Below are 24,677 nucleotides of genomic sequence, written 5' to 3'. Positions count from 1 at the left end.
CTCAGAGGTAGGAAAAAATTAGCCCGCAACCAAATGGCTGCTCTAATCTCATCTAACAAGGCTTAAAAGTAGCCTCAAAAGGGTATAAATGGGTCCTATTTAATTCAAGTCCTACTAATATGCCTGTAAAACTGAAAAAGGAATTTCAAAAACTAACCTATGGTTTCACTAAGGAATATAAGAGCTAGGTACTTTTTTTTTTTTTTTAATTTGTACAGGCTTAAGATGGTAGAATTTTTGGTGTAAAGACAGTTTTAAAAAGCATATTACTGAGGGAATTTGCCTGGAGAAAAACAGAGGCAAATGGAAGGACTAGGGCTGTCTCGGATTCATGTACATTAAAGGGCCGTTCCTCCCTATCAACTATCCTCTGTTTATTTCCGTCACTTGTTATCAGTTGGAGTCAATCTATCTCTGTGAGTCTGTACATCTCTGGATATGCTAATATCCAGTTTCCCTAATTCTGTATTCATTTATCCAACCAATGTATATTGGTATGTATCAGGTACGGTTATAGAAACTAGAGATACAGCAGTAAACAAAACAGAGTTTCTGCATTCATGGAGCTACGTCATTCTAGTAGATTACGGTAAATCAACTGAGGTATTACCTTTAAAGTTCCTACCAAATGCTTGTATCCATTAAAAACATGCAATAGCCAAGGGTAAAATAGGCTATTTTAGAACCAATGAGTTCCCTTTCAAAGGACCTATTTAAGCATAAAGGACCTATTAAGCATAAAGAATATCTAACAGAGTGGAACAGTTGGATAAGCTCACTATAAAGAGTCCTGCAGATTCGGAATTGTCTGATTAAATTAGAGAATCCTAAGAACTGAATAACAAAGCAAGCATTAATAGTCTTTGCTATAACAGAATTATATAAATAATGTGAAAACAGAGAAACACAAAAATGTACAATACATAGTAATGTTTTCCAATGTACTTACCTTCTAAATTGTTGATATGTTTTGAATCTGTGGTCCATGATTTCTCCCAATAATTTAATAAACTTTTTTAAAGTCCTTACTTTATTATCTAGATCAAGATAGGTCTCTCTTGCTTCTTGGTACTGCCTATTATATAAACAAAATATTACGTAAGAAATATGCCACACGTAAAAAACGTAAGAGTAGAATCTGAAACAGATTTAACTGGGAAGAATAGGGAGGGGCAGAGAGTACTAAGGGGACCTAGCAGCAGTCAATTTCATAAATTTCCAGTGAAATTACACTCCCAGAATGAAAGGGTGGTACGAAATGAGAGAGTACTACCCGGACAGGGAAGGAACAAGGTCCAAGCCCTACAGGAGGCAGAGACAGTGTGTGAACAAGTACCCTGGTGGGGCCTAGAGGCAGCAGATCTTAGAGAATGCCAGCAAATACACACCTTCAAAAAGGGAAGGGGTCACACTGGAAGAAAGGTTTCCTTCAGTAACAGATGCCAATAAAAGAAAAAAAGAACTCAAGCCAGCATTAGAATCCACCCTCCCCTGTCCTAAACAAGGTAAGATCAAAGAGGCAGAGATGGCATGGCTACTCAAAGTGCTATTACAAAAGGCAACAGCCTATTACTGTGGCAAGCCTATAATTGAATTAGCATGAAAGGCAATGCTGGTCGAGGCTTCCACAGCTACCCTTCCCATTCTCCTTCAAGTAACTGGTCCAGGAAAATTCAACTAATTAAAAAAATAAGTAACAAAAAACGCTGGCACAGCATCCAGATATTTATGGGGAAAATATGAAGAACAGCAAAACTCTCCTACAGACAAAGAAAACTTATTAGAACAGTGTTGCCACAAAGCAGATGAAAATTATAATTGAACATCATAAATTAAAACAAAAGAGGCCAGGTATATTGGCTCATGCCTATAATCCCAGCACTTTGGGAGGCCAAGGTGAGAGGATTGTTTGAGCCCAGGAATTAGAGACCAGCTTGGACAATATAGCGAGACTCTATCTCTACAAATAATAAAATAAAAATTAGCCAGATGTGGTGGCATGTGCCTGTGGTCTCACTCAGGAGGGTGAGGCACAGGATCACCTGAACCCAGAAGTTCAAGGCTGCAGTGAACCATGATTGTACCATTGCACTTCAGCCTGGGTGACAGAGCAAGAGCCTGTGTAAAAGAACAAAAACAAACAAACAAACACAAACATCAGACAAGTGCTCCCAGGAAGGAATACCTCAAAGCAGACAAAAGAACTGAAAGAACAGATAAACAAAAGGAGGTAATAATCAGACAGGAGGAGTAGGTAAAGCAAGAGAATCCACAGACAGGAAGGTAGGAGGGCTAGAACCTCCTCCTAAAAAGAACACACACAGATATGAAGACAAAATGAGAAGACGCATAGGAGAAAAGAGAAACGTGGAAAACACATAGATGGAAAAAAAACATAAATGAGAAAATCAAGCAAAATGAAAAAGAAAACAGACAAAAGGGTTAGACAAAATGATAACTAGAGAAGATATAGATATCCAACATTATAACTAAAGGCCTCAAAAAAAACCAAAACAATGAAACAAAATATTTTAAAGTAAAATTCAACAAAATTTTTAAGAACTAAAAGACTTAAATCTAAATATTGAAAAAGCAATGTTTAACAATGAAAGAATCACTGAATTCTAACATTCTGGACAAGTTACAGGACATAATAGACAAGCACCAACATAAACAAGATGCTCAGGAGAAAAAGTATGAGCTAAGAATTTTATATTAGGCCAAACTACCCTTCAAACATAAAAGCTAAAGACAAATTCTTATCAACTTATAAAACATAGAAAATATTCATACACGCCATTCTCAAGCCAAAGAGAACAAACAACTTTTCAAATGGCTGCATCGTCATGTGGAAAAAGACAAAACCTATTCCTCACACCATACATGAGAATAAACTCCAAAAAAAATCACAGATATCATGTAAAAAATGGACATACAGAAGTACTAAAAAATCATAGGTAATTAGAACATGTGGAAAAAGGAATAAGAAAAAAAATCGTAGGTGAATACCTCCATAACCTAGATGCAGAGAAAAGCATTTTAACTATGACCCAAAATCCAGATGTAATCAAAGAATGACAAATTGAACCAAATAAAAATAATCTTTTCATAGCAAAAATATATATGCAAATTCAAAAAAGAAATCAAGAGAAAAATTTGTAATATTTGGTTAATACTCCTAATACACACATATATGTTAAAAACTTAAACTTTGAGGGGAAAAACACTACAAAAAATAATTTTTAAAAAGAATAGATAATTCACAGGGTATAAAAATGATTCTTAAACATATGAAAAAATGTTAAGTTTTATTCATAATGATGGAATGTAATTAAAGTTACATTAATATACAATTTCTCAGCCATCAGACAGGCACAAATTAAAAAGTTTATACACTATACACTTTGTTGGCAAAGTTGGGGAAAAAGTATCCTCTCTCATACAGGTTGAGCATTCCTAATCCAAAAATTTGAAATTCGGCCAGGTATGGTATCTCACACCTGTAAGCACTTTGGGAGGCAAAGGCGGGAGGATCACTTGAGGTCGAGAGTTCGAGACCACCCTGGCCAACATAGTAAAACCCTGTCTCTACTAAAAATACAAAAATTAGCTGGGCATGGTGGCAGGTGCTGGTAATTCCAGCTTCTTGGGAGGTTGAGGCAGGAGAATTGCTTGAATCCAGGAGGCAGAGGTTGCAGTGAGCCAAGATCGTGCCACAGCACTCCAGCATGGGCAACAGAGTGAGACTGCATCCCAAAAAGCAAACCAAAAATCTGAAATTCAAAATACTTCAAAATCTGAAACATTTCGAGCACTGATAGGATGCCAAAAGTGAAAAATTCCACACCTGACCTCATGGGACAGGTTGTAGTCAAAATATAGGCACACAATACAGTTTATTTATTCAGTGTCCCCAAGGGAAAAGAGACCTTCCTAGCCCCCTTCAGCTGTGATATATCTTTTCTGTAACATGTATGACATACATACATGCTAGATATATATGTCAAATTTTTTACTAAGTACTTACGTGTGAATAAGTGTAAGAAAACGACTGCTTATATAAATTCAGAATCAGGAATGACAGTGATGTCAAACAACCACAGATTGTTTACATGGATGGCTAAGATAGTAACACTTTCACTTTCTAATGATTCAATGTATACAAAGTTTGTTCCATGCACAAAATCATTTAAAAATTACATAAAATTACCTTCAGGCTATGTGTATAAGGTGTATATAAAACATAAATGAATTTTTGTGTTTAGATTTAGGTCCCATCTCCAAGATATCTCATCAATACGCCAATATTCCAAAATCCAAAATCCAAAATACTTCTGGTTCCAGGCATTTTGGATAAGGAATACTCAACCTGTACAATGCTGGCACAAATGCAAAAATGATACACACCCTATAGAGAAGGTTTGAAAATATCTAACAAAACCACTTATACATTTATGCTTCAAACTAGTAAAGTCACTTCTGGAAAATTACTGTGAAGATACAGATTTGAGCACTGATATGATGCCACAAGTGTATCCAATAACACACACACACACAAATGTGCGTGCATGTGCAAGATAAGTCATTGCAGCATTATCTGTAACTGCAAAATACTGGAAATAACCAAAATGCACACACACAGGATGATTGGATAAACTATGGTACAGATCAATGTGTGTGTGCAGACTCACAAAACAAAGTACAATGAAGCTGTAAAAAGAATGAGGAAGATCTCAATGAACTGATATAGAGTGATCTTCAGGTATATTGGTGAATGATAAAAGCAAGATGGTTGACTACCTTTTGTGAAAAAAAGTAGAGGAACCATGGGAAAAAGAAAACACATGAACCTGCTTACTTTCACAAACAAAAAAAAAACCATGAAAGATAGAAAATAAAAAAGAACTGGTGCCTATAGGGAGTGGACAGGAGAAATGGGGTGGAAAGGATGAAAGGTAGAACACGTCCCTGAATATACTTTTGTTTATGGCTTTGACTTGCGAAAACACGTTAATTTCTACATATTCCCCTTGAAGAGAAATTACATAAACAAGGATTAGAGAAATCTAAAATTGAATGCAAACAAAAACAAAAGCATTTCTAAATCAAGACAATAACCACAACAATAAAAACCTAATCCAAATAACTTTAGAACAGAGTAAATTTACTAAATAGTAGAGAAAAAATAATTACAAACACATCTTGAATGTTTTTCAATAATTTTCTTTTTGTAGATCTATATTGTGGAACTGAGTAAATATTAACGTTGTTGAGAGCCAGAGTTCCTCCCGTGGAGGAAAAAAAGATAGAAACAAGGAATAGGTTAAGGTTAAAAAGCCCTTTGTGGGATTGGACTGCCACTGGAGACACCAATACAAACTCACATTTTTAGTTCTGTTAACTGAAAGGTACTGGAAGAAATGCTACTCCAGCAAAAATCAGCACCCCTAAAATCCAAATTTTGTTTTTAGGTATCATTCCTTAAAAAAAGGAACCAGGGCTCTTTGGAGAAGTGACTGACTCCAAGGCTGGGTCAGGTATAGAATGAGCTTGAAACATTTTGTTATGTCACAAAGTTTAAAAATGCTATTAAAAAAAACAACAACAAGGAAAGCATGTTAAGAAAATGCAAGAACCAGCTTGAAGAGCCTCCATTTGACCAAAGATGGAACAATTTAAATCTTAAAATAGGCCATGCAGTGGCTCATGCCTATAATCCCAGCACTTTGGGAGGCTGAGGCGGGAGGATCACATGAGCCCGGGAGGCAGAGGTTGCAGTGAGCCGAGATCCTACCACTGAACTCTGGCCTGGACAATAGAGTGAGACCCTGTCTCAAAAAAAGAAACTCTTAAAATAAACCTGGACTATAAATGACTACAGTTCATTGAGTAAAACAGAAGTCTGTAAAATTAAATTAACAAGGAAACTGAATGCAAATAAAAACATTTCGAAATCAAGTCAATTAATAACTGTAACAGTAAAGAGAGAAAGAAAAACCTAATCCAAGTAACTTTAGAACACAGCAAATTTACTAAATACCAGAAAAAAAATAATTGTAAACACATCTTGCAGAGGGGATTTGGCAATAATTGCAAAGTCCATATTGCAAAGGCAAGTAAATAAATTAATAAATAGATAAATTGGAGATAACGTAGGCTCTTCCTTACAAGTGACTGATAAATATGAAGGATGCAATAGAATTGAAAAATCCTCATTTTGCAAGCAGTATAGTAAAGATTCGTTCAGGTAAGAATCATTAGCAGATGATAAATCTAGGGATGAAAATATGATAAAAAGCAGGATACTGGCAGGGTTGCAAAGTGTCTGTCTGCAGAATGTTTATTAGTTGCAAGGAAAAAACAGTAAGGTATATAATGGAAAAACCAATGAACACCTTTACTTTTGCTTTTGCTCAGGTTACTAAATTCACTGAATAAATTAACAATGAAAATCAGAAAGAACATCATAAAGCCACAATAACTAAAACAGTATGGTTTTTTAACAACTGCCTGTGGCCAGATGTGGTGGTCAAAATTAACACCATCAGTGAGAGAGACAGAGAGAGAGAGAGAGACAGAGAGAGAGAGAGAGAGAGAAATAGATAGATTATGTGCCTCTGGATGTGATATCCAGAAAAAGATACATCATTATTTCTGTGGCATCCTGGCCAAGAACACATATGAACCTAATTATGAGAAAAAATATCATATAAAACCAAAACAAAGAGCACTCTGTAAAAGAGTATGACAAATGAAATACACGACCCTAGACTGCATCTGATACCGTAGGAAAGACACGGAGAACTGTCAACATCGGAATTGGACTACAGGTATCAATGTTAAGTTTCCTGAACTTTATAATAGTATTGTGGTTATGTAAGATAATACTCTTATTCTTAGGGAATATATTGAAGTACTAAGAAGTAAAGGGTCATGATATATGAAACCTACTTTTGAATGGTACAGAAAAAAAAATTTAAAGAAATGTGAGTGCATGTATATGTGTGCATGTATACATGCTAAATATATATGACTTTTCAATAATGTTTGAAGTTTTATGATTTTTGATAGAGCTGTCCCTCAGTATCCACGAAGGAACTGGTTCCAGGGACCCCTGTGCAGATACCAAAATCCATGAATCCCTTTTATAAACGTCACAGTGTTTGCGTATAACCTATATACATCTTCCTGTATACTTTAAATTATCTCTAGAGATTACTTATAATACCTAAGACAATGTAAATGCTATGTAAATAGTTGTTTTACTGTATTCTGTATTTTTTTTTTAATTTGTATTATTTTTTACTGTTGTATTCTTTTTTTGTTGTTTTTGAGATTTTTCCCCCAGTCTTTTCAATCTGTGGTTGGTTGAACCTATGGATATGGAACCAGTGGATACAGAGAGCCAACTGTATTTATAATAATGGATGCATGTCTATGGCAACTGGATCTAGGTAATTTCTCTGTTCAATACACTATTAATTCCAAATGGGAAAATCTACTAGGGTTAAAATTTTGTTTGAGCTCCAGTTGCTTCTTAAATCATTACTACAATTATTTTATTTTATAACTAATAGAAAGAGAAATGTAATATGTGAGTGACTAGCAGACTATGGAATTAAAAATTGATTTTCCACAGAAAAATAAATAACTTTTGCTCAGGTTACTAAATTCACTGAAAAATTAACAATGAAAATCAGAAAGAACATCATAAAGCCACAATCATTAAAACAGTATGGTTTTTTAACAACTGCCTGTGGCCAGGTGTGGTGGCTCATGCCTGTAATACCAGCACTTTGGAAGGCTGAGGCAGGTGGATCACCTGAGGTCAGGAGTTCGAGACCAGCCTGGTCAACATGGCGAAACTCCAGCTCTACTAAAAATAAAAAAAATTAGCTGCGCGTGGTGGTGCATGCCTGTAATCCCAGCTACCTGGGAGACTGAGGCAGGATAATCACTTGAACCCAGGAGGCAGCGGTTGTGGTGAGCCAAGATCGCACTACTGCACTCCAGTCTGGGTGACAGAGGAAGACTCCAATTCAAAAAATCAAACAAACAAACAAAACAAAAAAACAAAAAAAACCTACCTGTGAATATATAAATATCACAAAATTAATTTAATTTAAAAAATCTGCATAATGTACTGAAAAGAGAAAAAAAGTACATGAAAAGGTTACAGAAAAATAAATATAAATAAATGAAAAGATGTTCAACTTCACTCAATATAAGAGAAATGTACATTAAAATTATAGTTAATTCTTTTTCTTGGGAAATCAGCAAAAAAAATCTAAGGACACACACTGTTTAGGCTGTAGGAAAACAGACACTCTAATACATTGCTAATGGGAATGCAAAATTAGTACAATCCCTAGAAAGGGAAATCTGACCATATGGAGCTTATACTATTAAAAAAACAACCCTGAGTACATATAAAATAATGCACATTCAGTTACTGTGTTCCACCATTTGCAATAGCAAAAGATTAGATTAAAACTCAAGTATCCATGAAAAGGAGATTATTAAATACAGTGAAATTATAAAAGACACTGAGGAAATATCTATGTACTGATACAAGATCTTCAAGATATATCACTAAATCAAAACAGCAACTATTCACAATAGCCAAGATATGTGATCAACCCACATGTCCATTAATGAATGAAGAAAGAAAAACGTGTATACATACACACACACATACGCACACACACACACCAGAATACTATTCAGCTATAAAAAAGAATGAGGCCAGGCATGGTGGCTCATGCCTGTAATCTCAGCACTTTGGAAGTCTGACGCAGGCAGATCACCTGAGGTCAGCAGTTCAAGATCAGCCTGACCAATATGATGAAACCCGGTCTCCACTAAAAATACAAAAATGAGATGGGCGTGGTGGCATGTGCCTGTTTGTAATTCCAGCTACTTGCGAGGCTGAGACAGGAGAATCACTCGAACCCAGGAGGCGGAGGTTGCAGTGAGCCAAGATTATGCCATTGCACTCCAGCCTGAGCAAGAGGAGCAAAACTCCATCTCAAACAAACAAACAAAAGAATGAAATCCTGTCATTTACAGCAACATAGATGGAACTGGAGGTCACTTATTAAGTGAAATAAGCCAGGCACAGAAAAACAAATCTTGCATATTCTCACTCATACACATTGTACGTAGGTACCGAAATATCACACGTACCCCACTGGAGTATGTAATAGCAACAAAATTACCTGGTCAATTAAAATTTTGACAAAATATGTTGACATACCACCAAATGTTTTTCAGAAAGACATTAACGATAACTAATATACTATATTTCCTACATATTGTTTACGGATCATTTCTGTATCTTCAGAACAACCCCCATTGTGTGAATGAGAAAATTAAAGTTCAGAGAGAGAGGTAATTTGCCAAAGTCATATAAGTAGGTGGTGGAAATGCAATTTAAATCAAGATAACTCTTTCTTCAGAACCTGTGCTCTAATTATCAAGAGCGTCCGTTTTTATCAGTAATATAAAAATTTCCATTTCATTGAACCTTACTGACCTAGAATATTAGCGTTATTTTCATCCTATTCGATTTGATGTATTTGAAAAGTGGCTTCTGTTTTGATTTCCATTTCTTTCATTACTTATGAAGTTGAACATTTTCATGTCTACATGAAACTTACAGATACACAAAAGCATTTATGTTAAAATGAAATTCCATAATGAGTTTTGTAATAGTTCAGAAGGAAAAAGGTTACTATTTATTGAAAATAACACACACATAAAGGACTACTTCAGCTATAAGTATTTGCTACAGTAACACTTCATTTAAATTTAAGATGTGTATATGTTTTTCATTTTTTGTCTTGATGATATGCATGAATAATATGGTAAAGCAGAAAAGCTACCAGCTACTTACCTCATTATTTCCTCTCGATCTCCATGACTAGCATGTTCTGCCTGTATCTTCTGCCTTAATCGATTAATTTCTTTGTCCAGAATTGATGCAGATTTTTCTACTTCTATACGCTCCGGGCAGATCTGTCTTGCTTGTGACATTTTCTCCTAAGAAAATAGATGTTTAAATATTTAAAACTCTTCTTTGATATAACAATTCATTATACTACATGTGCCAAAATATGCAAAGTAAAATTCTGAACTTACGTTTAAGAAATGTATTTTAATTACATTTAATATCAATGTTATTTATATTTATCTAGGTTTTATATTGAAGATAAAGTCCAGAGGAATGACCTCAAGAGGAAACTGCATTGCTGTGTGTAACTTTAAAAAGGTGCAAGATCTCCACAACTTCTTAGTGAAACAAATTTAATGTAGCAGTTCCGAAAAGCTTGCTACCCAGGGCACCCAGGTGAGATGTAGGTTTCCACGTCCTTTAGGGTGGACTCTGAGCACCAATGGTATTAAAAACACAAAGACCCTCATGGGGTAAAGAATACAAGGCACTTTTACACATAGTACTTATTTATATTCACAACTTTCTGTATTATTCTGAAACAAATGATGAAAACAAAAAAGAAAATGAATTACAGAGTTTAGATCATTTTCCTTAAGATATAAATGCAAAATTGGAATCCATCTGTTCTAGTTATGACAAGATAGCCTTCAATTTATTCTCCTCTAAACACTGGGCCACTCTAGTTGCCAACAGACACGTCTAGTAGGAGCTAAAATCTAGCCCAGCCCACGGCCCAACTACTCTCTGGAAGGGGTGCCTTTTCCGGACACACAATGGCTATCCGCTTGCCAAGGTGGGCATCTAAGGAGCTGTGTTAGCTGAAAGACAGTGCTACTTTCTAAAGCACTCAGAGGCATAATACAGGACTGCTGGAGTCTTGCCTATTTAAGTCCTCACACTTTGAGGGTCCCTAAGTCTCTTCTGTTGATTCACCCAAACACCTATTACTCTATATGAAACAAATTCAGACAACTTGTCTGTTTTTAGAAACATGACATTAGGGAAAACACACTTTAATAATCACGACTCAGGCTGAAAACAAAATAACTTGAAAAAAATGGTGAAAAACCTCTAGTTCTTTCTCTTTCATATCCAGTTCTCGTTTCTTTTTATTTAAGGTATCCAGGTGTTCTTTTTGTTTTTCTTCATAATGTCGTTTCCCTCGTTTTTGGTTATCTACTTCAGAATCAGCAAGATTTAATTCATCCTGTTTGAACAAAGCCAAAATAAAAGACTGTTTTAAAAAAATTTCCAGCATAGGTATAAAGATAATTAACAACTCAATAAAGTGGCTAGGATTATGCTGTTTGAAGAGGCAAGTGCTATTTTATCCATATGGGTCTGAATACAAGTGAGGAGTTTCCCAAATTAGGAAGTCACCTTAAATTCAAATTCTTATCTGAATTCCCCATATATTAAGGTACTTTCAGTTTTATTTTAATAAACCAGGCATTTTTTGGGGAATCCACATTAGCCTTTAAAAACTTAAAACAATGCAAGTGTTAGGTACTTACAGAGGACACCTGAAAAAGGATACCTGGTTTTAAAAAACGTGGGTCGGGGAAAAAGCAAGGATGTAAAAAAATTTAACTCTGATTTATTTAGTCATATCTGGTATAACTTCACAATTTTGAGCATAAAATACAACTGGAAAGAAGCCATCCCAAGATCACTTTAAAAACAAACAGTAGTAGATCTAAGGTAAAGATGCACACTGTAATGCACAGCCACCACTGGAAAAACAAAACAAAGGGTAGAGCTAAAACACTGGGAGAGATAAAGGAACACTCATAATTACTTGGTAATCTCAAAGGAAGGACACGAAGAGGGAAAGTATGAAGAACAACAAAAACAGGACAATTAAAAGCAAACAATAGCTATTACTTCATGATGAATAGAGAATGCTTTCTTTCTAAGAACAAGAGCAAGGTAAGGACTTCTAGTTTCATGGCTTCTATTCAACAATGTACTAAAGGTCAAGAGTTGTTGGAAGTCCTGGCTAGTTCAATTAAAATAAAAGGAAATAGAAAGCATAAAAATCAGAAAAAAAAAAAAGCATAATACTGTATTTATACAAAAACAGATGATGGTATATAAATTCCAAAAGAATTTTAAACTAATAAGTGAGTTTAGAAAGGTTACTGGATACAGGTCAATACAAAATTCAGTAATGTATCTATATACTAGGAATAACTGAAAAATGAATTAAAACATTTACTATATCATGAAAAACAGCCAACACATATCCAGAATAAAGAACTCTTACAACTCAAAAATAAAAGACCCATAACCCAACTGTAAAATGGGCAAAGATTTAAAGAGACATTTCCCCAAAGATAAACAAATGGCCAATAAGCACATGAAAACTACCAATAGTATTAGCCATAAGGAAAATACAAATCAAAATCACAATGAGATACCACTTCTCACTCACTAGCATGGTTAAAATTAAAAAGGCAGAAAATAACCAGTGTTGATAAGGATGTGGAGAAACTGGGAGATTCAAACACTGTTGGTGAGAACGTTAAATGATACAGTCACTTTGGAAAGTTTCAAAGTTCTTCAAAATGCAGTGTAAGCACACAGCTTAGTAATTCCATTCCCAGGTATCTGAGACAAATGACAATACATATCTCCCCAAAAACTTGTACATGAATGTTTGCAGCAGCAGCGCCCAAATGTCCATCAACTGATGAATGCATAAATAAAATGTGAACTTGACTAGGCAATAAAAAGTAAGAAGGTTCTGACACATGCTACAACACGGATGAAACTTGAAAACATTATGCTAAGTTGAAGGAGCCAGTAAAAAAAGACCGCATATTATATGATTCTACTCATATGAAATATCTGGAATAGGCAAATCTATAGAGATAGAAAGTAGATTAGTCTTTGCCAGGGGATGGGGATAGGAGAGAATTGGGAGAGATTGGGAGTGACTGTTAATCAGTACAGGTTTCTTTATTAGGTGATGAAAATGTTCTAAAACGGTGGAAATGGTTATACAAATCTGAATATATGAAAAATCATTGAACTATACACTTTAAATGGATAAATTTTACTGAACAATATATAAATAATGATTAGATCCTGTTGAGTTTTTCTATATCCTTGTTCACTTTTGTTATAGTTGTTCTATCAATTATTGAAGTTCTATAAGATTTTGGTAAGATTTTGCTTTCCATATGTTACAACTCTAATATTTGTTGCACACATATTTAGAATTGCTATGTATTTTTGGTGGACTGAACCTTTTGTCATTACATAATGTCCTTGTTTGTCTCCGGTAATTTTATTTTGAAGTCCACTTTATCTGATTTTAATATAGCTACTCCTGCTTTCCTTTGATTATTATTTGCAGGATATACCATTTTCCATCCTTTTACTTTCAACCTGCCTATATGGCTGTATTTGAAGTGAGCTATTTATAGAGACCATATAGTCATGTTTTAATCTACTCTGTCCATATCTGTCTTTCATTTATTTAGACAGGTAAGTCTAAATTTAAGTCTGTCATTTTATTTTTTGTATTCTGTTTGTTGTTTATCTGTCTTCTCCTTCCTGCTTCATGTGTTTACTCCAACATACATTAAGGATTCCATCTCAACTTATCTGTAGTATGTTTTAGTGCACCTCCTTGTATAGCTTTTTTAGAAGCTGCTGTAGGTATTATATTATATACACCAAACATCACAGTCTACTGGCATAATTATTTTACCAGTTTGAGAAGCATAGAAATCTTACCTCCCTTTTGTATCCCTTTTCTTTTCCCCATTTTAAATATGAGTCTTAAATACCTTCTCCTCTACATACATTTAGAATTATCTCAGATATTATAATTTTTGCTAGCCTTCTAAACATAATTTTTAAAACTCAAGAAGTCTATTGCATTTTTTCCTATTTTTATCTCATTTTTTTTTCCTTCCTGATGTTCCAAGATTCCCTCTTTTATTTTTCCTAACAAATTCTCTAAGTTTGCCTTTATCTGAGAATACCTTGATTTTTTCCTTTATTGCTTGGAAATATATTTGGTGGACACAGGGTTGACAGGTCATTTCGCACTCGAAAAATACGCCACTTCCATCTGGCCTCCATGGTTTCTTATGAGAAATATGCTGTTATTCAAAAATCCTTTTCTATATAAGGTTTTCTCTTGCTATCTGTAAGATCTTTTCTTTAATTTCCACAAGTTTCACTATAATGTGTCTTATTGCAGATTACTTTGGGTTTATCTTGTTTTTGGTTTACTTACATTCTTTAATCTGTAAGTTTATGCTTTTTGCCAAATTTGGGAAGTGTTTAGCCATTATTTTTTTAAGTACTTCTTCAGTCATGCCCTCTTTTCCCTCACTTTCTAAGACTCCAACAATACAAATGTCAGCTATTCTGTTATAGTTTCACAGGTCCCTAAGATGTTGTTTGTTTGTTTCAGTCTATTTGTTTTTCTTCAGTTTATTTTTTCTCTGTTGATCAGATTTACGAGGAATAATAAGGGAATATTACGAAAAACTTCATGGCCAACTTTGTCTCAAAAAATACGAGCTAAAAATAAAGTCAATTGAATTCAGCCTGGAACATAATGAGATAGCTGACAAACAAGAGATGAGTAGTACTTTATTTCAAGTTGGCTTTTATAGCAACTAATCTTTGAGTTATTGAAGCAAAGCTGGGACAACAGAACAAGCAAGCACAGAGACATTCTACATGTACAAGACGTCTCTACTCCTGGTTCTGATTTTTAAAATCATAAAGAGGTTAAAAAAAAAAAAAAAAAGCTATAATCCTCTAGGAGAAATGGAAATTTGGTGGTTTATTCTCCTAAAGGCATGAACAGAAGTGTTTAATACTAATTGATCTAATGATGAAAGTTTGGTTCCCACCATTCTTTATATTCGATTTTTATGCTACTATATTTACATTTAACCAGAAATTATTTTAGGCCAATACCCAATAAGTACACTGTGGATATAAAACTAAACCATAAAATACATACATAACAATATCAAAAATATATACCTTAAGTGGGTCAGCTAGCTCTGATAGTTGATTAATTTTTAATTTAATTGCATCATACTTATTTTCTGCTTCTATTTTCAGACTTTTAAGATGCTCCATATTTTCTTTTTGTTGCTCCATATGTTTCTCAACCATTTTCATTTTGCTTTTATTTTCCTGAGCTTCATCTTCCTGATAAAATTTAAACAGCATATAGGGTTAATTAAAACACTTTAAGCTTTCAAATAGAAGAAACATATAAATAATTCTGAGAGGAGAAACTATAGGCTATATGCAAATCACATCAAATACAAATAGAAAGAACACTAGAGTATTTTTATACTCTTAATGGTAAACTAGGAAGTAGAGGAAAACAAGCTGAATATTTAGGAGACAATATTCTGCTTAAGATCATAATCAAAAAGAGTAACTTTCATTCTATCTATTCATTTTTTCCAAACTATACTATATCTTGTGCCAGAGAATATGTTAGATGCTAAGTAAACAAAGATAAATAAGATATCATCCGTATGTTTAAGAAATTTAGTTGGCCAGGTGCAGTGGCTCATGCCTGTAATCCCAGCACTTTGGGAGGTCGACACGGGTGGATCATCTAAGGTCAGGAGTTTGAGACCAGCCTGACCAACATGGTGAACGCCCGTCTTTACTAAATACAAAAAATTAGCTGGGCATGGTAGCACATGCCTGTGTAATCCCAGCTACTTGGGAGGCTGAGGCAGGAGAATTGCTTGAACCTGGGAGGCAGAGGTTACAGTGAGCCAAGATTGCACCACTGCACTCCAACCTGGGCAACAAGAGTGATACTCCATCTCAAAAAAATAATAATAATAAAAATGAAATTTAGTCTATCAATAAAAGGAATTAAAGCAGAAAAATAAAAAGCAGAAAGTGAAAAACAAGACTACTAGTAAAAAATGAAGAGAAATTCTAATCAGAGTAAAACTTTACCAGCACTGAGACTTATTCCATTTTGTGCACTGTTGTATTCCTTAGCAGTTAATATCCTTCCTGATACAGAGCACTCAATAAATATTTATTCATTTTAACAAAACTGCAATTTATCTAATTCACTGTTTGCTGAAACTCAGAAAAAGCTAAGTGTCATAAACAGACTCCTGAAAAAAAAATACAGTAAAAAATATGTTGAATTAAAATGAAAAATACTGATTTGAAAAAAAGAAAAAAAACCAAGACACCAATTAGAACTGACTAAAAGATGATCCTGACATCTGTGCCCATTCATATTGATACTGATGAACTCTGAGAGTACCTAGGTGAAAAACACTATGCTCAGTAGCAGGGTTTGATGGGCCCTTGTTTAGAAATATAATTAAGTTTGGGTAAAGCTTTTTTGCATGTGATAGAAGACAAAATCAATTATTATGCATGAAAGTTATATATACACACAACATTAAAAAATATGAAGGCTATATACCAGGTAGTTTTTACCTTCTTGGTGAATGGAGACAGCAATCATAAAGAGTAGCTTCAATTAAAAGAACTTTCTAAAAAAGCTGAGTTGATGCCATTAACCTGAATGGTGGCTTTATCCTTTAATATTACATTTAAATTGAAAAAAAGTATTTTACCAAAGTTGCAATATCTACAGACTGGTGTTCTTCTATGTTCTCAAGTTCCCGAATTTCAGAATTACTTTTTCTTATTTTCATCTAAAAGAAAAGTATTTGGATTTTAGTAACATAAAAAAAAATTTAAACCAAAAACCTTGGAAAGGATGTATTAATCTACGAAGCTCTACAATGTTGATGATACAGAAGGATTCCATAATTAATGAAAGGGGTACATTAGTATTAAATCAACCAAAAGAAATTACATATAAATTCTGCCATGTATCACTCTCATATACTAATCCAAAAAGAGATGTAAGTAATCCATCTTAGCATTTTAAATGATGGCACTGTTGAGTCCATTGAGAAAAATTTTTCTGAAACATCCAAAGTCTCAAGTTATGGAATGATTATTCTAATCCAGTGGTTTTCCAAGTATGAACCAAGTAACCTATGGGGGTTTCTGATATCCTTTCAGATAGTCTGTGAGGCCAAAACTATTTTCATAAAAACAATTAGACATTATTTGCCATTTTTATTAGCATTTTTTCATGAGTGTATATAAGGTTTATAAATGTATGATTTGTAATATCGCAACAGACTGCAAAAACTGATACAACTATTTAATTGAATTTTATTAAACTGAACATTAGAGACTTACAAAAATATTCCAATCTTCTCACAAAATCTTTTTGGTTTCAAAAATTTGTTTTTTTAAATAAAAAATATTTCTGTTAACTAAGTTTATTATTATTTTTAAATGATTTGATATGGTTTGGCTGTGTCCCTACCCAGATCTCACCTTGAATTTAAGTTCCCATAATCCCATGTGTTGTGGGAGGAACCTGATGGGAGATAATTGAACCATGGAGGCAGCTACCCCCTACTGTTCTTGTGGTAGTGAATAAGTCTCATGAGAGCTGATGGTTTTATAAGGGGTTTCCCCTTTTGCTTGGCTCTCTTTCTCTCGTGGCTGCCGCCATGTAAGACGTGCCTTTTGCCTTCTGCCATGATTGTGAGGCCTCCCCAGCCACGTGAAACTGTGAGTCCATTAATTACCCAGTCTCTATTATGTCTTTATCAGCAGCGTGAAAACAGACTAATACATGAATTAATAAATATTCTTAAATTTTGTTTTAATTTTTAAAAATGTAAACGTTGATAGATATACCCACAGAAATGAAAGCTCTTTGATGAGTGTAAAGGGGCTTGAGGCCAAAAGGTCTGAGAATTACTCGAAGTTAATAATGGGATCTTAAAATCAACTTGGTAGTAGTAAGTTGAAAAAAACACAAAAGAATGTTTATTTATTTTTTTACCTCCAGTTCTTTATAATGTAGTTGGCACCTTTTAAGAAGTTCCTCATTGCGTTTAATATCTTTTTCAAGGTCAGATAAATGTTGCTGAAGATTTAATATCTGGGCCATCTTATTTTCAACCTCATTCTCCAAGTCACTTGATAGGAAAGGAGAAGATAAAAAATACTTCAAACCTTTTTCTCAATATTACAAATACTTTAGACCTTTACAAAGAAAGCCTTATTTATAGTAAGTTATGTGCAAAATCCTTTTCAGTTAAACTAGTTCTATAATCCTACCAAGCTATTAATCATGAAAATCTACTGCAGACATTGCAAAAAACATTCTAAACAGGAATCAAGTTTTACTTATTTCCTTAACAAGTAGAGTTTACTCTTGAACAAAGCAGGGTTTGAAAGATGTGGGTCCACTTATACACAGATTTTCTTCTGCCTCTGTCACCCCTGACACAGTAAGACCAACCACTCCTTTTCCTCACCTTATTCAATGTGAAGAATAAGGATAAAGACCTTAATGATGATCTACTTTTATTTAATTAATAGTAAATATATTTTCTCTTCCTTATGATTTTCTTAACATACTCTTTTCTGTAGCTAACTGTATTGTAAGAATATAATATATGATACATTGTATGGTACAATATACTGTATTTATAGTATATTGTATAATATACTATACTGTATATACTGTATTATAATACAGTACATAATACATATAACATCTAAAATATATATTAATTGATTACTTATGTTATCAGTAAGGCTTCCAGTCAACAGTAGGCTATTAAGTTTCTGGGGAGTCAAAAGTTATACACAGACTTTGACTGCACTGTGGGTCAGTGCCCCTAACCTCTGCATTCTTCAAGGGTCAAATGTACTTATGACTTCCGTGTGCCAGTATTACGCATAGTGGTAGACAGAAGTAGAAACAGAATTAAGATGTGACTCTGAAAAAAAAAATCAGGAAATAAACTATAACATTAAAATGTGAACAGGACACTATATTATATATCCACAGTACTATAGGAGCATAAGAGTGAATCTGGGAGAAGAGATAACTGAATTGTATTCTCTAATTTTTCATCAGGTGGACCAACTAGGGGAGAAGATAAGAAACACAAAAAGGCACAGAGAGTGATTAAAACAGATAAAACTAATAGCTTAATACTTCCGTTGGTGAATAAACACTACGAATGTGTGAGGAGTGAAGGGGAAGAAGAAGATGACAATAAAAAGATACGGAGAATAAATAAAGTACCGGATTCCAAATTCATAAAAAAGTGTCCCCATATGGCAGAGTCAACTGGCTTCAGAAGTGATCTTTTCCTCACTAATCCAAGTATCTGTCTTCCAAAGCTGTGTGCTTGGTGGAAGAGAACTACCTTTGCAGTTAAGAACAACTTTTCCCTAGTCTGGGGGATATTCCCTGGAGCTGGCCATATTCCACTGAGATGCATATTTCTCCACATTTTAACATCTCTGAAATCTGAAACCATTTTGCAGTCTGTGGTTCAATTAGTATTTATTTCCTTTTTACTGGTACATAAGATAATAGTATATACAACATTTACTGGTATGTAAAATAACCGTGCTACCTTGCTAGAATTTTTAAATTAAAAAAAAAGGCTCAATAAATGTTAGCTGAATAAATGATAAAAATGGGGAAAGGAATAGTGCAATTTCTGATAAAAATGGGGCCAGGAGGAACATTTAATATGGCTCCTCAGGATTGAATATGAAATATTTATTTTATCATATATAAACCTAAAGTTTTATTAACAAATAGTAATTTTGCTTAAAAAAAAAATGGCTGGGCATGGTGGCTCACGCCTGTAATCTCAGCACTTTGGGAGGCTGAGGCGGGCAGATCACTTGAGGTCAGGAGTTCGAGACCAGCCTGATCAACATGGTGAAACCTTGTCTCTACCAAAAAGTACAGAAATTAGCCAGGTGTGGTGGCATGTGCCTGTAGTCCCAGCTTCTCAGGAGGCTGAAGCAGGAAAATAGCTTGAACTCGGGAGGCGGAGGTTGCAGTGAGCCGAGATTACACCACTGCACTCCAGCCTGGTCAACAGACCCTGTCTCAAAAAATAAAATAAAATAAAAATAAAAGTTGCCCGGCCAGGTGCAATGGCTTAACCCTGTAATCTCAGCACTTTGGGAGGTGGACGTGGGTAGATCACTTGAAGCCAGGAGTTTGACACCAGCCTGGTCAACATGGTGAAACCCTGTCTCTAAAAACATTAGTTGGGCATGGTGGCGCTTGCCTGTACTCCCAGCTACTCAGTTGGCTGAGGCACAGGAATCACTTGAACACTGGAGGCAGAGGCTGCAGTGAGCCAAGATCCTGCCACTGCACTCTAGCCTGGGTGACAGAGTGAGACCCTGTCCCAAAAAAAAAAAAAAAACTGCCAAGTAAACAAACTTTAGAAACTACAGCCTAAACCAAAAATGAAAACCAACAAAATAAGCAAGACAATATTGTTATTATACAATTTTTCTGAACATATAGAATAAATTGAAGCAATCAATGTAACCTGCATTAATAAAACTAATGAATTTTACAACTTTCTTTTTACTGGGTAAAACTAATTCCTATACATTTTCATATAATGTTCCTCCTTAGTTTTTTTTTAATGAGTTTTTACATAGAGAACATGTTACCTAACGAAAACTATATTAAGCCTGAGCTGAGTATGTGAGTTGTTTGTGTGGGATGAATACATATTCCCCGAAAGCCTATCTAAAATAGTATACTTGTCACTCTCTTGCCCCATACTATGCTTTATTTGTCTCCACAGCACTGAGACACCTAACCTAGTATTCATTTACAGTCTATCTTCCCCTTAATTTAAGATCCAGTAGAGAAATTATGTATATCAATACTTTGTTTCCTTATGTGTCTTGTGCCTTGATTAGTGACTAGAATATCAGATAGCCATTAAATATCTGTTGTTTGAAGAACAAATAAAAGAATAAAATTTTAAGAGCATACTTCAGAAGATTACATTAAAATGTTACAGCGTTTTAACAACTCAAAAATTCACAGGTAATTTTTTTTTATGAACCACCCTGGTAATCATTCTAAGGGCTTGGTTACACATTATGTGCACTTTTATAACTGAAAACTGCATTAAGATAATAAACAAAAGCAAGTGCCACAACACCAAGGTGCTAGTCATTCAACTTTTTCTATTGCTAATTGAAGTTTTACTAAACTCTCCAACATCCATTATGGTATTATGGTTATTTTCCTTTCTTCTGCTCTCATAATCACATAAAAATGACTAGAAGAAATCTATTTCAACAAAACTCTCATTTCCCCTACACATACAAGTCATTTATAATTTTTTTTTTTTTTTTTTTTTTTTTTGCTCAGTTTTCTTAGATATTTCTTTGAAGTCCTAAGTTCTTCTACTGAAGATCTTCTAAGTCATTAATTCAGGCCCAAAACGTCAATTCATCAATTGAATGAATTCAGTTAAGCAATCATGGGGTTGTTTTTTGATACCAAAATGTCTTTTTGCATGTTCTTGAATCTCTTATTAGTTTTTCGTTTAACTTCTCAATTTGTCTCTTCTAGCAGCTGTATTTTCCTAGGCATGTGTTCTAATCATGTCAATTGATCTTCTTTCTAGAACTGTGCAACTCAAAGTACCAATCAGGGACATTATAAGGAGCTTGAGCCAGAATGTAAACCAGTCTGCTGTATCCTCTCTCACACAAATCAGCAAAATTAAATAGTGAGCACAGTGATGTAGCTGATTTACATTCTGAGTCAAGCTCCTATCTCCTTGAGGACAAGCAACAAATAGTGTACAAATGAGCTAGTTGAGGGAATACGTTCTGGATTATCAGTCCTGAATGCTGTTGTCGAAGTGATGATGCAAGGTAACTGTCAACCTCGAATTCCATAACTAGCTAAGTGATGTTTTAAGACTAAGCACTGAGATAGATTACTCCCATCCTCACTGAAACAACCACTGGAAGAGTAATATGAAAGAAAATGAACCCCAAAGGAAGCAGTGGGAATAATACAGTAAAGTTAAACTTGACTCTAACCTTATTTCAGAATCCACATCTCTGCTTAGGAACTTAGGTCTTGTATTTTCAGATGAATAATAACGTCCTGCAAAAACTTGATCACCCTCAGCAGTAAAAGCTTCTCTACAATTTTTGGGTGGCTTTTGGGACTGCATTACTGCACGAGCTACAGAATTATTCTAAAAGAATAGAAAAAAATAAATTTTTTAAAACAATGTGAAAATTTTTCTGATGTACAGAATTTCAAAATGTTACTCGTCCTTATTATTTTAATATGATTCAAGTATTCTTTTTAAAACATTCAAATAATTTTATAAAGTTAAATATAAGAATTTTAACACTTTCAAGGTTAGAAGAATTAAAACTATTTAAAAAGTCTTAAAACAGTTTAGTAAACAATGTTTCATGACAAATTGGTGTATATTTATTTTTAAATTTGAGTATTATCCATTTAAAAGTTAAAACTATTTTAAGTGCTTTTTAATGTGAAACTACAGACTTTAGACCAGTTCATACTATTTTTTCTAAATGACTTTTACACCCTAGAAAAGATATGAATGAATAGCAAATTCCAATAAACGATTACCATACTGAAAAATGTACGGAAAGTCTGGAAATATTTAAGCCCTGGAGGAAGTGAAAGAAGATTAGGTTAATTAAGGCCTAATCAACCTCTCTGGGGACAGACCTTTACAACAGGGCTTTATATTTATTTTTTCAAGTACTATTCTAAAATATGAGAGAGTAGAACACACAAATAACTACAATATGAACATATGTATATATATATATATATATATATACACACACACACACATTTGAGTTATCTAGACCCTTCTTAGCTTCTGTTAATGAGAAAAAAAAGACTTTTGTTTGTCTTGATTGCAAATTTGTTTCAAATAACAAGACAATATAAATCACCTTGTCCCTTCTCAGCATATTTATGCCAACAGAGGAAACAAAATACGGTGATCTAATCTAACAAGCACATAAAAATACCTACACAGATAAACAGTAAATATTGATTTATCTAACAGAGTACAAAGTTATATGAAAAAGAAGTCATAAGATATCAAGCAAAATACTTCATTTAAGTAGAATGATAATAATATATGTATCTGTAAGGGCAAATAAAGAATAAATTTGGCAGCTAAATAAGAATGAACAAAAAAATTTTATAACACCATGCACCAAAAGAATAATATGCATTTGTGAAATGATTTTATAAAGAACAGCCAAAGTTATAAAGTTCCATGGGGCAGAAAACATACAAATCAATCAGTTTCTATATTACCCTATCGATTTTCCTATCAGGTAAAAGTACAATAGTGAAACACATCAACAACTCTATGATAAAAGGAGAACTGGAATTTATATAATCATCTTCAGTTTTAAAAATTTAACAATAACATAAAATACAGCAAAGATCTGGTGGTCTTACTTTGATTAGTAGCACTGTCTCTATGCCTCTCATGTCAATTAGGCTATTTGCCACGACCGCATTATCTATTTCTAAAGCTGTCAGAACTGTTGGAAACTCTGGATGATAAGCAGCTCTAGGAGACAAAAAGACAGAAGGATTAACTTAGCAAATTTTAATTATAAATATATATATATATGAAAATTGTATATATATATACATATAATAGAGTATATATATTTCCATATATATTTGTAACAGGGGGAGATTATAAATAACCAGACAATATCAACTACCTGGTAACATTTGAAAACACAGGTTTTCAAATACATAGAGGTTTATTTATTTAGCATTTATATAATACTATGTGTTAGGCACTGTTCTAAGCATGTTACAAATATTAGCTCATTCAATCCTTTTAACAATCACATAAGATAAATAGTATTATTCTCTCCACATTTTTTTCAGATGAGGATGCTTCAGAGAGTTGAGTATGTTCCCCATCGTCACGAAGATAGTTATGTAACTGGGCTAGGATTTAAACCAGGCAGCTCAGCTCTACAGTCCAGATTCTTAATCAATATGCCCTGCTGCCTACTATAATTAATAATTACAATTTCCTTAAATCTCATACAGTTATCATACATAAACATAAAAGTCAATTATTTAAAATTCATTATAAATAGCTAAACAATTTTTGCCCCGATATAAGAAAAGAAAAATTGAAGCAAAGTTTATTACCAACACAGAGGAAATATGAAAGAAAAGATATTCTTAGGAATTGTAATTTGGGCTCATGAAAGAGACAATCTTTCAACTAAAATGTAAACATGTAAGCTATTAATAGCACTGAAAAATGAACATACTAAGAATAGGAGGTACAGGAGCAATGAATGGCTGAGGAGAAGATGGTGGTAGCATTCTTAGTGCTTTTCTAGTCCTAGAATTCCAAAACAAAGTATCTTTGCATGCATGTTTTATACCTACTCATCCATTAATTCAACACATATTTAGTGAGCACCTACTTTGTGGCAGGTGCTGTTCCAGAGGATAAAGGGGGCAGTATACAAAACAGACTACACTCTGTTCATGGAGCTTACATTTTTTTGAAGGAAGACAGAGAATAAAGAAAAAGAACGAAGGGAAAGGCAGCTTATGGTGCTTTTTTACACACACACACACACACACACACACACACACACACACACACACACACAAAGACTAGAAAAAGCCTCACTAAGATAACACTGGGCAGATACCTGAGGAAATGAGATAGTCACATAAGTAACCTTAGAAGACCATTCTGGACGAGGGAAGAGCAATCATGAAGACCCTAAAAGATGTGTCAGAGAAGCA

The 24,677-nt window shown here is 34.0% G+C and overlaps 1 protein-coding gene across 7 annotated transcripts in view; it reads right to left on the bottom strand.

The window, feature by feature from the left end:
* SMC6 (structural maintenance of chromosomes 6) overlaps window positions 1-24,677 on the bottom strand; it is an 88,298-nt gene that overhangs the window by 19,402 nt on the left and 44,219 nt on the right. For all 7 annotated transcript variants that reach the window (XR_001438932.3, XR_013402502.1, XR_013402503.1 and 4 more), the window contains 8 exons: window positions 23,343-23,457; window positions 21,920-22,080; window positions 17,859-17,994; window positions 16,561-16,641; window positions 14,972-15,142; window positions 11,025-11,162; window positions 9,896-10,041; window positions 950-1,075 (listed from right to left, as the gene is read on the bottom strand). Coding sequence is in view for 4 of the 7 variants with exons in the window: in XM_077958716.1 (XP_077814842.1) it covers window positions 950-1,075; window positions 9,896-10,041; window positions 11,025-11,162; window positions 14,972-15,142; window positions 16,561-16,641; window positions 17,859-17,994; window positions 21,920-22,080; window positions 23,343-23,457 (1,074 nt within the window). In the remaining 3 variants the exon portion in view is untranslated. The remainder of the gene's footprint in view (window positions 1-949; window positions 1,076-9,895; window positions 10,042-11,024; window positions 11,163-14,971; window positions 15,143-16,560; window positions 16,642-17,858; window positions 17,995-21,919; window positions 22,081-23,342; window positions 23,458-24,677) is intronic.

The sequence above is a fragment of the Macaca mulatta genome, chromosome 13 (assembly GCF_049350105.2).
Source record: "Macaca mulatta isolate MMU2019108-1 chromosome 13, T2T-MMU8v2.0, whole genome shotgun sequence".
NCBI classification, from domain to species: domain Eukaryota; kingdom Metazoa; phylum Chordata; class Mammalia; order Primates; family Cercopithecidae; genus Macaca; species Macaca mulatta.
This window is presented reverse-complemented; position numbering and strand designations above follow the sequence as displayed.